The 11,665-nt window shown below is 44.7% G+C and overlaps 2 protein-coding genes across 2 annotated transcripts in view; one reads left to right on the forward strand and one right to left on the reverse strand.

Moving 5' to 3' along the window:
• Nucleotides 1-7,422, reverse strand: LOC137861761 (protein phosphatase 1 regulatory subunit 3E-like). Its single transcript, XM_068693208.1, is given in 2 exon segments — nt 1-986; nt 988-7,422. Coding segments are annotated over 2 exon segments (993 nt in total). The 5' UTR covers nt 1,129-7,422; the 3' UTR covers nt 1-134.
• C10H16orf46 (chromosome 10 C16orf46 homolog) overlaps nt 535-11,665 on the forward strand; it is a 15,263-nt gene continuing 4,132 nt past the window's right edge. The window contains exons 1-3 of the mRNA XM_068693209.1: nt 535-726; nt 7,418-8,331; nt 11,249-11,289. Coding sequence (XP_068549310.1) covers nt 7,526-8,331; nt 11,249-11,252 — 810 coding nt within the window. The 5' untranslated portion in view covers nt 535-726; nt 7,418-7,525 and the 3' untranslated portion in view covers nt 11,253-11,289. The remainder of the gene's footprint in view (nt 727-7,417; nt 8,332-11,248; nt 11,290-11,665) is intronic.

Raw genomic sequence — 11,665 nt, forward strand, 5'->3', positions numbered from 1 at the left:
GGTGGGCTGGGTGGGACGGCGGGAAGGGTGAGGCGAGGCGAGGGGCGGCCGGAGGGTGCTTGGGTGTCTCTGTGAGGTGAACCTGGGCGCCGCGGCCGCCCGGTGAGGCGAGGCCGGAGGGAGCAGGGTCCCCGTCAGATGAAGTGGATCCAGGCGGTGCTGTCGGGGTCCTGCGGCGGGCAGAGGGCGGCCGGGGAGGGCGGGCGGCCCCGCAGGCGGTAGTTGCTGCCGCCGTTGTTGTCCCAGTACTCGGCGCCGGCCACGCGGTAGCGGACGGCGAACTCCAGCGTGGCGTCGGCGGCCACGGCGGCGCCGAGGGGCAGGTGGAAGGCGAAGCGGTCGGTGCTGCCGTCGGGGGGCCCGTGGGGCTGGTAGGCGGCGGGCACCTCGGCGCAGCTGGCCCAGCGGTTGAGCGTGTAGCGCACCGACACGGCCTTCTCGTAGGCCAGGTTGAGGACGCGCACGGCGCCGCGCAGCCCCGCCGGCTCCGCCCGCACCCACTCCAGCCTCACCTTGTGCTGCCGGACCCGCTCGGCGAAGCCGGGGCTGGCGCCGGGCTGCGGAGGGAAGAGCGGCTCCAGCAGCGGCGGCGGCGGCCCGAAGAGCACCGGCTCCAGCTCGCCCAGCGCCGGGGGCTTCCTGGTCTTGAGCAGGTCGGCGGGGCGAGGAGGGGGCTGCGGCGGCGGCACCCGCGGCAGGTCGGCCTGGCAGAAGTGGCGCACGGAGGTGAGCTCCAGGCCGAGCGAGTCGGCGAAGCGAACCGTCTTGCGGCGGGCCGGGCTCTGCTGCAGGGCCGGCCGCAGGCTGCGGTCGCCGGGCGTGGGCAGCGACTTGGCCCGGCGGCGCTGCGTGGGGCTGGGCGGCACCGCGGGCACCGACGGCTCCCGGCCCCGGGGCGCCGCCGGGGGCTTCTCGCCCGCCGCTTCCCGCACCACGGGCGGCGGTGCAGGAAGGGGAGGTGGAGGAGGAGGAGGAGGAGGGGGGGGGGTCGCCGTCGGGGCTGCAGCCGCCCTTGCACTGCTCGGCCAGGCTGCCATAGAGGCAGGCGCTGCAGCTGAAGTTGCGCGGCAGGTAGAGCCGGGGCGGCGGGGCGGGCACGGCGCTGTGCAGGGAGCCGGCTTTATCCATCGGGGCGGGTGGCTCGGGGGGCTAGCGCCCTGCTCGCCGCCTCAGCCCGGCGGCCTCCCCGCCGCGGCCGGCCCCGGGGCCCGCCGGTGGGTGCGGGATGCGCCGCCGCTCGTCATCCTCCGGCCCCCATCGCTCCCCGGCCTCGGAGCGCAGCCCCGGCTGCTGCCACCGCCCTGCGGCTGCCCTCGCTCTCCTCCTCCTTCTCTTCTTCTTCTTCCTCCTCTTCTTCTTCTTCCTCCTCCTCCTCCTCCGCCTCCGCGCTGCGTTCTGGGTCTTTCCCGGCGGCTCTCAGGCGGCAGCAGGAGGCGGGCAGGATTCCCCGCTTACGGTTCATTGCGGCGCTCTTCCCCGTCCGACCCGTTACAGAAATAGCTGCTGAAAGGAAGAGGCAAAAGGCTCTGGCAGATTAGAAGGGGGCGATAAGACACGGCTGGCTCGCGAGCCGGAGCCCGCAGTGTACATTTAAAGGAAGAAATCCGGCTAATCCGCTACAATGCGATTAGGGTGCATCTGCCGAATAAAATACACCTGCCAGAGCCCGGCTGCTGATTGCCATCTGTAGGAGGAACGGCTCCGGTCTAGACGCAGAGAGCTGCTGCTGAAAACACAAGCAGCGTTTGTTCTTTTCAGGAGGTGATTTAATAATTGCCAGGCAATATTCAAATGAATTAGACGTAATGAGAACCAGAGCTGCTGCGGGCAGTTCAAGGAGCTAAAAGACTAGTTTAGCAAGCCGCTTCATTCCAGTCTTTCCGTAATCTGGTGCTCATTTTTAATTAGTAAATTGCATTAAAAGCAATGATCCTGCCAAAGGCTGAGCCTGAACTGTCTCGACGTCTGATTCTCATTTAACTTCTGAGCAGGAGCTTTTACACCTTCGTCATTTTATCTGCAGCACTTGCTGTTCCTTTGCAAGTCTAGGCAGTGGAAATGCGGCTGATGGGATTACCAATGGGACAAGTGAGCCCGATAAGGACCAACAGTTTAAAAAAAGCCACCAGGACACAGGGAAAAGCTTCCTGTTGTCTCATATTAAAGCTATCGGCTTTAATTCCTTTCTTAGTAAGTAAGAAAATAATTCCTATGTTATTTCCACTGAGTCCCAAATCTTTTTAATGACACATGGTTCATAAGTAGGGAATTAAAATGTATGCCCAGCAGTGTTAAATTTGACACCGTTATACTTCCCGATGATTTGTGGTGGCATTTTCTTAAATTCACAGGATGATCACAATTTTTGAAAAGTCAAACAGTAGCAACATAAAGAATTACCTTTGAATTCACTAGCTCAGGATCGTAAAACTGTCTTACGTGTCCTTTAACTCGTACTATAGGAAGGATTCATTAGGCCACTTTTCCATGCTTCCCTCACAAAAATGAGCACTTCAAGAAAACGTGAATTCATGCTTGGTTTTCATCTGCTCACATTTATTTAAGGGAGAAAAAGAACTGACCCAAATAGTTGTTGAAACAGGCTTTAAGGCTGCATCCGTTGAAATGTTTTTTAGTAATTTATCTGTCACAATGAAAACACTTGACACTTTTTTTTTTTTGCTAATGTTAACTTCACTTTTAAACCACTGGACTTTGCTTTGCTTCTTCCATTAATGTGTAAAGTCTGTGTGTTTTTAAACTCTTGTGAAACTATCAGAACTAATAAGCTAAAGTGGCTTAAACCTGATTTCGTATAGGAAGGGTTTTCAGTCAGTTTTGGATATGTCTGTGGTATATACTGGCAACAAGAGTGGGGTAAGCTGGCTGCTGCTGTATTTTACACAACAGGGATGCCTTAGCAGTGTTCATCTTCCCCTCTTCTGGTAACTTCAGTTGCCTAACTTCTTCTTATCATAAACTTGTGTAATACTCCTGGTTTTGTGGCTTTTTCAAGCCACTTGTTGCAGCCCACAATCTTGGTAATATTTCGTGGAAAAAACAAAACAAAACAAAACACAACAACCAACTCCTTTCTTCACAGGTGATTGTTAGTTGTGTAGCTCATGTAACTGAGTTGAAAATGTAGATTCCCCAAAGTTACTAAACCAAAGACTGGCATAAAAATTGAGAAAATCCTGTGGTAAGAATACAAAAAAATAACATGGTAAGCTTTGGACTAGCCAGGTCATAGCACCATGAGATGCAGATGGATAACCACATAAACTGATTCATGTCATGAGAATACTTCAGAAATTTCAGTTCATATTTTTTTTTTCTGTCTCTTTTTTTTTTCAGAAGAAGGAGTAGAGGGAGACTTCATATAAATGAATGCCCACTGTAGAAAAAATCACAGAATATCCTTGTGGAGTAGAGTTAAAGAAACCCTTTTACAGGGAATGGGAATTAAATGGTAGCTAAATCATCAAAACATCAATTTACCAGCTAATCCTGGAGGTGCTCAAATCTTCACCTGTGATTTCCCCCAGTGACCTGAAGCTCTGGCACACACAGGCACCTCAGCCTTGTCTCTCTTGAGCACCGTCACCACAAAAACTCCACCAGGATCTACAGCAGAAGTATTTCTCACTGTAATTTTCTTGATCTAAACATTCTGCTCATGTTGTTCTGAAGGTACCATAGGGCTTGTGCTGCTGGTTTATCTACACTTTTGCTCATTTCCAAACAGTGAAGCTGTGGGGACACGTACCACATCTTTCACTTCTGAAGATGTCTTTATTACTAGGCTGGCCTTGCTCTTCCTATGAATTTAAGAAAGATGTGGTAAATTAAACAGTTTCAGGCACTGAAATTTAACAAACATACACAGAAATTCCCTCAAATAGTCCATAGGCTTGTGCTGTTACGTGGAAAGTGTGGCAAGAGTTTGTAATGGGAAGCGTCAGACACCTTCGCTTCTAACAGGAAATTCTTTCAGCTTTGCCTACTGTAAATAATTGTACACAACAAATGCTAACATTCTTAGAAGTGAGCAAGCACTACCGCATATGCAAAAACTATGGCTTAATATATGCAGTGGTAGGCACCCGTACACCACCCCCTCTCTATCTCAATTTAGTTCACAGAATTACAAACATGTAAGTTTAAAAGTCTGTTGTTTTACATTGCTAGCTACATTAAGTATCCTGGGCGCTTTTCTAAACATTAATGTCAGCAGCAATTTGATAATGAAATAATTAGTTCTGACATAGCTAGCCCTTCTAAAGCAATACCCTCTACCTTTTCACTGGAAAATAGTATTTTTATGACAAGCCAATTTTGAAGGTTCCAGCAGGAGTAGATCAGTTGTCATGTAAATCGTAGAGCTCTGCAGTGTTGCTCCATTATAGCGTAAGAAAAGCAAAAGGTCTTACATTAAAATTAGTCTCCATTGACTTAGAAAATGGCAATCAGGTGTTGTTTTTATTCCTACAGCCTCCTCTCCTTTTGCAGATTTAAATAGCATAACTGTAGAATAACATTTTGTCGTAATAACATTGTCCTACTAACTTTTGGTAGACCAATCTCTGCATCTTCCAGCAGGCATCAAAAATTTTAAAGACAGCCTCGTGTTCCGCCTGTGTAGCACTGAGTGACCCTGACATTTCTGCAGTGCCAAACTGCATTTAAAATCAGCCCGATGCCTGAGAATTTCCAGCTAACCAAACAGAACCCAGTCCTCTCTTTTATTACAATTTAAATGATGTGGAAAGCAAAACTGATTCAAATCACTGAAGGCAATGAACTGGGAGCTTTCTTCTGTTGCATTTGTTTCTTGTCTTGACTCCAGGTAATCTAGGAGAAAGCAGATGCTGGTGCTGGGGAGCATTAAGCAGAACCACGATGGAACCATTAATAGGGGAGGAGAGTCTGAGTGCTGGGGCTTATCCAAAGTGGCCACTGTCACATGTTTGCTCCAACTTTCCAGAACAGGTTTATTTTTAGTAATGAGAATTGTAGGGAGATAAAATGGATGTAAAGGCGAAGTGCATTATGATTACATCAGCTTTTGAGATGAAGTTGTGACTCAGTACGTGAATTCAGAAGGTCAGCTTCTACTCTCATTTACATCTGTGCAGGTCTTTTGATGCTGATGAACTATGTAGGTGTTACACTCAAATATCACCCAAGAATTTAATAATTTTATGTGACTACATGAATCTGGCACTGATATTTACATTGACAGTTTGCAAGCCTTGAATGCTCCATTTGTTCTGCATGCATATATTTAAAAAAAAAGATCCCCCTACACCATTTAATGTTAGTGAGTAACTCAGACCTCTAATTTTCCCTGAGAAAATATCTTAGTCAAATCTCAGAGAAATGCCAGATCAGAACTGGGTAATACACCTGAGTAAGGCACAAAAAAACTTAAGTATCCTGTTAAAGAACAATGATATTGATCTTTAATAGCAAATATTACCTTCTCTTAACCAGGATGTGCAGTCTTTAACTATGAGGATGCAAGCTGTGTGATTCATGGAGTTGTATCCAGGATGTTTGGTCTGGGAGATTGGTGAATGTTTTCCAAAGGACTGCATGTTCTGACCAACAGAGCTCTGACACTTTGAAGGGTAACTTTGTGGCTGGTTTGTGGGTTGCTTTTTTTGCTTTCTACTTTAAATATCAAGATCCAAAGAAACCTATACTAATAACAAGAAAATAGAATACTAAGAGTTTACCTCAGTTCATGACCTTGTGAATCTGCCTTCTGTACATCTTGAAGCTCACACACAATTTTATTAGTTAAGCATTAACCACCTCTGTTGGCTTAAGACTTCAGGAAAGTGCGTAAGCTATAAAGAGCCCCAAATTAAGACTGCAGTGGAAAAAGCAAAGAAAAAAAAGGATCTGTCATTTTTCAGAGATGATAAAGAGCATTCTACTTAAAGTATTTTTTCTCATATGAATAGTTGTGCTATTTTTAAACAGATTGCTTGTTTTCAACAAGGATAAGTAACAACAGTGCTGGGACTCTTTTGGTCCTAAAACTTTTAATGTAGATTTTCATGAAAATACCTGAACAAATGCACTTTGGGACATCCCCAAATCCCATTTTCTGCTAAGAGTGTTGGCAACTGAGTCTTAATGCCGTGCTATAAAACAAACACAGGACTGTCTCTAGCAACTGTAAATAGTCTCAGTAGTGCTTGCTAATGATTTTAGGAATTAAAACATGCACCTCACATCCTTGATTTTAATTTTCACATTTTTCAAATTTAAAGGTCTGTTGGTCAGGCAGTGATTCATTGTAAAGTGATTAATAGTAATAGATTATTTAGATTCATTGTATTGTAAGATCAGTCTGTCTCCTCCTTTTCTATTTGTTTCTTCATCACTTTTTCTTTCATTTCCTCTATTTGGCCCTTTCACATCCATTTTCCTCCTGCACACAACTCTTCCCTATTCACGTTTTTCAGGCTTTATATAGACTCTCTCCTTCCTCGGCATGCATCCAGCACTTTGCTTTGGTTTTTCCCCCTTTCAAGCTGCCCGGTTCTGTCGTTTCTCACATTTGCAGTTCTCGGCTGCCCGTCCAAGCCCCCTGAAGGGCTTCAGAGCCCATTCCCACTTGGCATCACCAACCCCCTCAGCTTCAGGTGCGACCACCCACAGCCACCTCCAGGCGTGTATGCCCCATCCACACCCCCCCAGCACCCACGGGAGAAGCAGGGAGGCCAGGAGCTCGGCACAGCCGCCGTCCCCTCCTGGTTTCCTCACAAACAGCTCGCCCGGGGCCCTTCCCTCAGCGCCCCGGCGCCATTTTCCCGCCCGGGGCGTTGCCGTGGCGACGGCCCCTGAGGCGGCGGTGGCGGGCCCGGGATGCGGGGCGCGGCGGGCGGCTGTGGCGGCGGGGGGCGACGGGCGGCGCGGGCCCTGCTGCGCCTCAGCGACCGCGGCGCCGCCCCGGAGAGCCGGGCCCCGGGCTGCGGCTGGGAGGAGGCCGTGAGTTTTACGGCAGAGGGAATCTTTGATATTATTTTAGAGGAGTTTGGGGCTTTTTATGCTCGTTTTTACACGCAGAGTGAAGAAAAAAAGGCGTGCGCTTCTGTGAGGTGCTGAGGGAGTGACCAGTGTTGGCCTGTGACACAGAAACGCGTCAGAGGTCACACTCGTCTCTTCTCCCTGATGGCGAAACTTAATGTCTGTGCAGAGGCATTATGATAACTCCCAGTTCCTTCTTTCAGTTCAGGAGTACATGACACAATATACCAGGCCTTCTTAGGAATTAAACTCCTTGTTTTGTACTCAGAAATAGCATTATTGTGCTCATTTACATCAGCCAAGACTATTCCTCCAACATTTTCCTTACAACGCTTTAGCTTGTCTTAAATTTAACGTGTTTCTCTATTACCAGGTGCAAGGCTGGGGTACCACCGATCCACTTGCTTGCTTTCAGCTGCAAAAACAAATCAAGAAATCAAAGGCAAGTGAAACCTCCAACAATTGCCTGCTTTGCTTAGACATGGTGCAAGCTACTGACAAATGTTCAGGCCAAGAAGTCAAGACTACAAGAAATCAATCAAAAGCAGAAAGCAAGTTAAACACAGAGGCTGCAGCTGATACTGCTCCAGAAGAGATTTCAGCCCATTCTAGTAAGTCTAACTGTTCTACAACACATGGCAGTAAAACAGAAATATGTAACAAAAAGGTACACTCTTTCAGAACATGCCAGGGTGAAAAGAAGAACCTGCCAATAAAAGAATACTGTATGTGGAACCTAGAAGACGTGAAAAATCCAGATGCTGTAAAGCATAAAGCGATAAAACCCCAGGCACTTGATGTGCTTGATCCAAATGGCTGTGAATCTTTGACTTCAAAATCTTCACAAGTACTTCCACCCGTGAAATATGCCACTCCCAAGGACACTTCAGACCCTTCCTGGAAGAACAAGCAAGCCATTATCCTTCAGAACACACTCAATGGTACTTCAGTTGAGATTGCTTCCTGCAGTCATGACGCTAAAGGAACAGAGCAAAAGAGTAAAAAAGGAGCTGACACCATGAATGATAAAATGAAGGAAAAAGGAGAAATTCATGAACCATCAGCATTTTTCTCAAGTCATTCAGAGGTCTCCCTCCTGCAGGAAGATCCTGAACAGTTATCCTGGCACTGTGCTCTTACATCTGACAGAAGCATTGCAACCATTCCTAATCCTACTGCTTCCAAAAAGAACATTCATCAGGCCTGTATGCAGGTTCCACACACAAAAGGAATACAATACACAAAACATGACATCCGAAGCTCTTTAACCTACAATGCCAGGAACAGGTATGCTGAGGTCAAGGAAGGAAACAAATCAGAAATGCAGGCGGTTCCCCTGGTCTCTGGACTATTACCTTCCATAAAGGCCAGTCACACTGCAATAGCTGAACTGCTGCCTAGACTGAACTAACACTTCTAGGTTGCAATCTCTTGCCTTTTTTTTCCTTGTAACTTATGGGGAAAAAATAAAATTTCCTTGTGAGCCACTGGGATATTTGTAGGTTTTTTAAAATGCTATTAATAGCATAAGCTGATGAATGCCAATTACTTTCACATAGGTTTAGTTTCTTCCTGACCACAAGATAGATCCATTAGTCTTAACAGCTTATTCTGGGCATGAAGTGCATGCACCCTCTTCATTTAGATTCACTCTGAATGAGTTCTGTAGCCTACTGTGACAATTAGGTATTTGATACTGCTGATCACTGAAACAACATCTAACTTTAAGAACATTCTGCTCTGCAAGGCCTTTAATAATACCCTTAAAACAGTGCTAAATCCTACTGAGCTTCACAGACAAACATTTGCATACATTCCTTGCTAATTTGGCACCTAGGAGAAACAGAAATGATCTGGAAAGCAGACAGTGGTGAGATTGACAGTCGTTTACAAGGTTTGTTCTTGTTTAAAGTAGATTTGTTTTTTAATCCTGTTAATGTTTTCTTCGCTTGTTTCTGTTTAATAGATGTGTATTCTTGTTTTACCTCATCATACCAAATAGGGCTTCCAGATCAAGTTCTGTTTTGGTTTTGTGTTAAACAAAAAGCAAATTAAAAAACAGCAGTCTTTCCATAGAGACATCAGTAACTGCACTTCAATTGTAGCAGCTTCTTCACAAAGAGCATGCTCCTTTGCATTCAGGACAGATTCACTGCAACTTACCCTTCCCCTCTTCTGACGCTTTGATGGAGATTTTGAATGGGGAAAGATAATGTCAGTGCAAGGCTCCCAATAAGTTATATTTTAAAACAGCTTTAGACTGAGGAATTCCGTATCTTTTAGATTTATATCTTTACTTATTCAGCATGTGCACAAAATGTTAAGTTTTTAGAAGTTTTCTAGCCTCAGCTTGTTAATTGTGTTCAGGTATCTGAACATCACAGCTAAGAGAATAATCACCTTCCAGATGCATAGTTTCAGAGGAAGAAAAGAAAAAAAGATGACAAATATTCTGTGTACCTAAATAAACTATTGTGTTTATTCCTTTAAAAAAGGGAAGGACGATGTGGTTTTCTCTCTTCCCACAGTACTGAAGTGACATGACCTCCAGAGAACACAGGAGTTGAGTGCTAGTGTTAAGTAACAGTTCCAAGCTGATCGCTTTGTCTCCTAATATTATTCTTCTGGGAATTGCTTAGGGAAATCTAGAAACCTTTTAGAACTGTAATTTGTACAGCAGGTGTGTAACAATTCTTTAAGTATGTACAGCAGCATATCAGCTTAAGGTGCAGAGCCCTTGTTAGAACAGGGCCACCATGTGGGGGGCAATAAACTCGATTTTTCAAGCTACAGCACCTCTGTATTGGAGAGGGGAGTGCCACCTACTGAATGTCTAAGAAAATAAGCACTTCTACCAGAAATAGCACACAGTTGCTTTCAAGCTTACTGTCTTCTGCATTCCTTTGCTCTTGAAGAAGAAAAGCTAAGCATTCTAAAAATTCTCAAGGTGTTGCTTTGGACAAACATATGATAATTGTTCATAAAGGGAACAAGACATCACTCTGTTCAAATCCTGACAATGCAGTGGTACACAGTTTCTCAGTGTTCTTGTCAGTAACCTATTTCAACTGGTTTTGCCCAACAAATAGCTACAAAAATTTACTATCTCCCCAGTACAGTATTTCCTTCAAAAGTTTTAGCATAGTTACATTTATAGCAGTCATGTAATAGATCTTTGATAAGCACGCACAATACATCAGCTTAAGATATGGAAAATGAAACAGCAGGAGAAATTCACTCTACATACATTCATACAGGACAGTAAGTATCAATGTGTTTTATTACCTCTGCTTAATAAATTACGTGGATTTCAAAAAGTGCCTATATCAAACATTATGTTGCTTTTATGTTGCAAAGTCAATTTATACATACCTTAGGGAGGAATGTATCAGTAAGGTTTTGTTTCAATGTGATGCTTTTGTGATATTAAAGAAACAGAGCAGCCAGTGATTTTAAAATAGGGAAATAGAGTAAGTGGGAATATTAATTTCCATTCATATTTTGATGCAGAATTATCCTTATAGCTGCTACTAAGATCTATATGCATCTTTCATCTCTTTCAAAACTCTGAATAACTGAAAATCTACCAATGATTTTTTGCAGTCAAGCTCTTAGTCATTAATTTCCAGGAAACATGTATTTTTTTGTAGTAGTAGTAGTAACTTTTGTCTTACCTGCTATTCAATCATAGTGCTACAATTACTCGTTCTGACAGAACAGAGACATCCTCTAACAAACCACATTCTTCACTTCTTTGTCCCCTTCCCTCTCACTTCTCTTTTGGCAGTGTGTTCTAGTCCTGTGCTTCATATTTAAATATAAAATATAAGTTATATAGTGGAATGATCCTTCACAAACAGTCCCAAGATAAGTAACTGAGTCCATTTATATTTGTTTCAAGTCCTCTGTTTTTCACTACATAGAAAACTCAAATGTACATGCAACTGTGAAATGAATAACATTAATAACAGTGAGGAAGGAAAGAGTCTCTCCCACTCAGAGAACAGAAAATATTGCTGCTTCGGAAAAATGAACTGTGTTATCAGTTAACAGTGAGTAAAGCCAAGCGTTCATTACCGTGCTTACAAGATGCAGCCACTGCAGACAGCTAACCCATTCTTTATAGAAAAAAAGTTCAAAGTTGAAGCTAAAAATTCTATTTCTACTAGTAACTAATACAGAACTTCCGTACTTTGTTTCACAGGTAAAAGGCTTGAGCAGAGATACTACTTTCATTGCCATCAGGTACAAAACAAGCCCCCACTCCCCCAAATATCAGTAAGCAAAATTGTTACTTACGAGTATGGTTGTAGTAGCTCATGGAGACTTGGCCCAATCAACCAAGATTACAGGAGATTCAATTAAAAATTAATTGCTATTTAATTGCCAGCAAATCTCTTGCAAGAAATGGTATTTCCAGGAGGGGAACATTTCTAGCCTACCGTAGCAAACCTTTCCATTGTGCTCCCTTAACAAATGGCTTTAAAGAAGAAAGGGATACTGGCCAATTTTGTGCTGCTCACACTTCTCAGGACAAACAGAAGGATTTGCCAAGAAAGGGGTGTAGCAAAAGTCACCCAGCAAAGCTGCTAAGTAAAGGATTGGAACAGAAAGATACAAA

Source organism: Anas acuta, chromosome 10, assembly GCF_963932015.1.
Source record: "Anas acuta chromosome 10, bAnaAcu1.1, whole genome shotgun sequence".
Classification (NCBI taxonomy): Eukaryota; Metazoa; Chordata; class Aves; order Anseriformes; family Anatidae; genus Anas; species Anas acuta.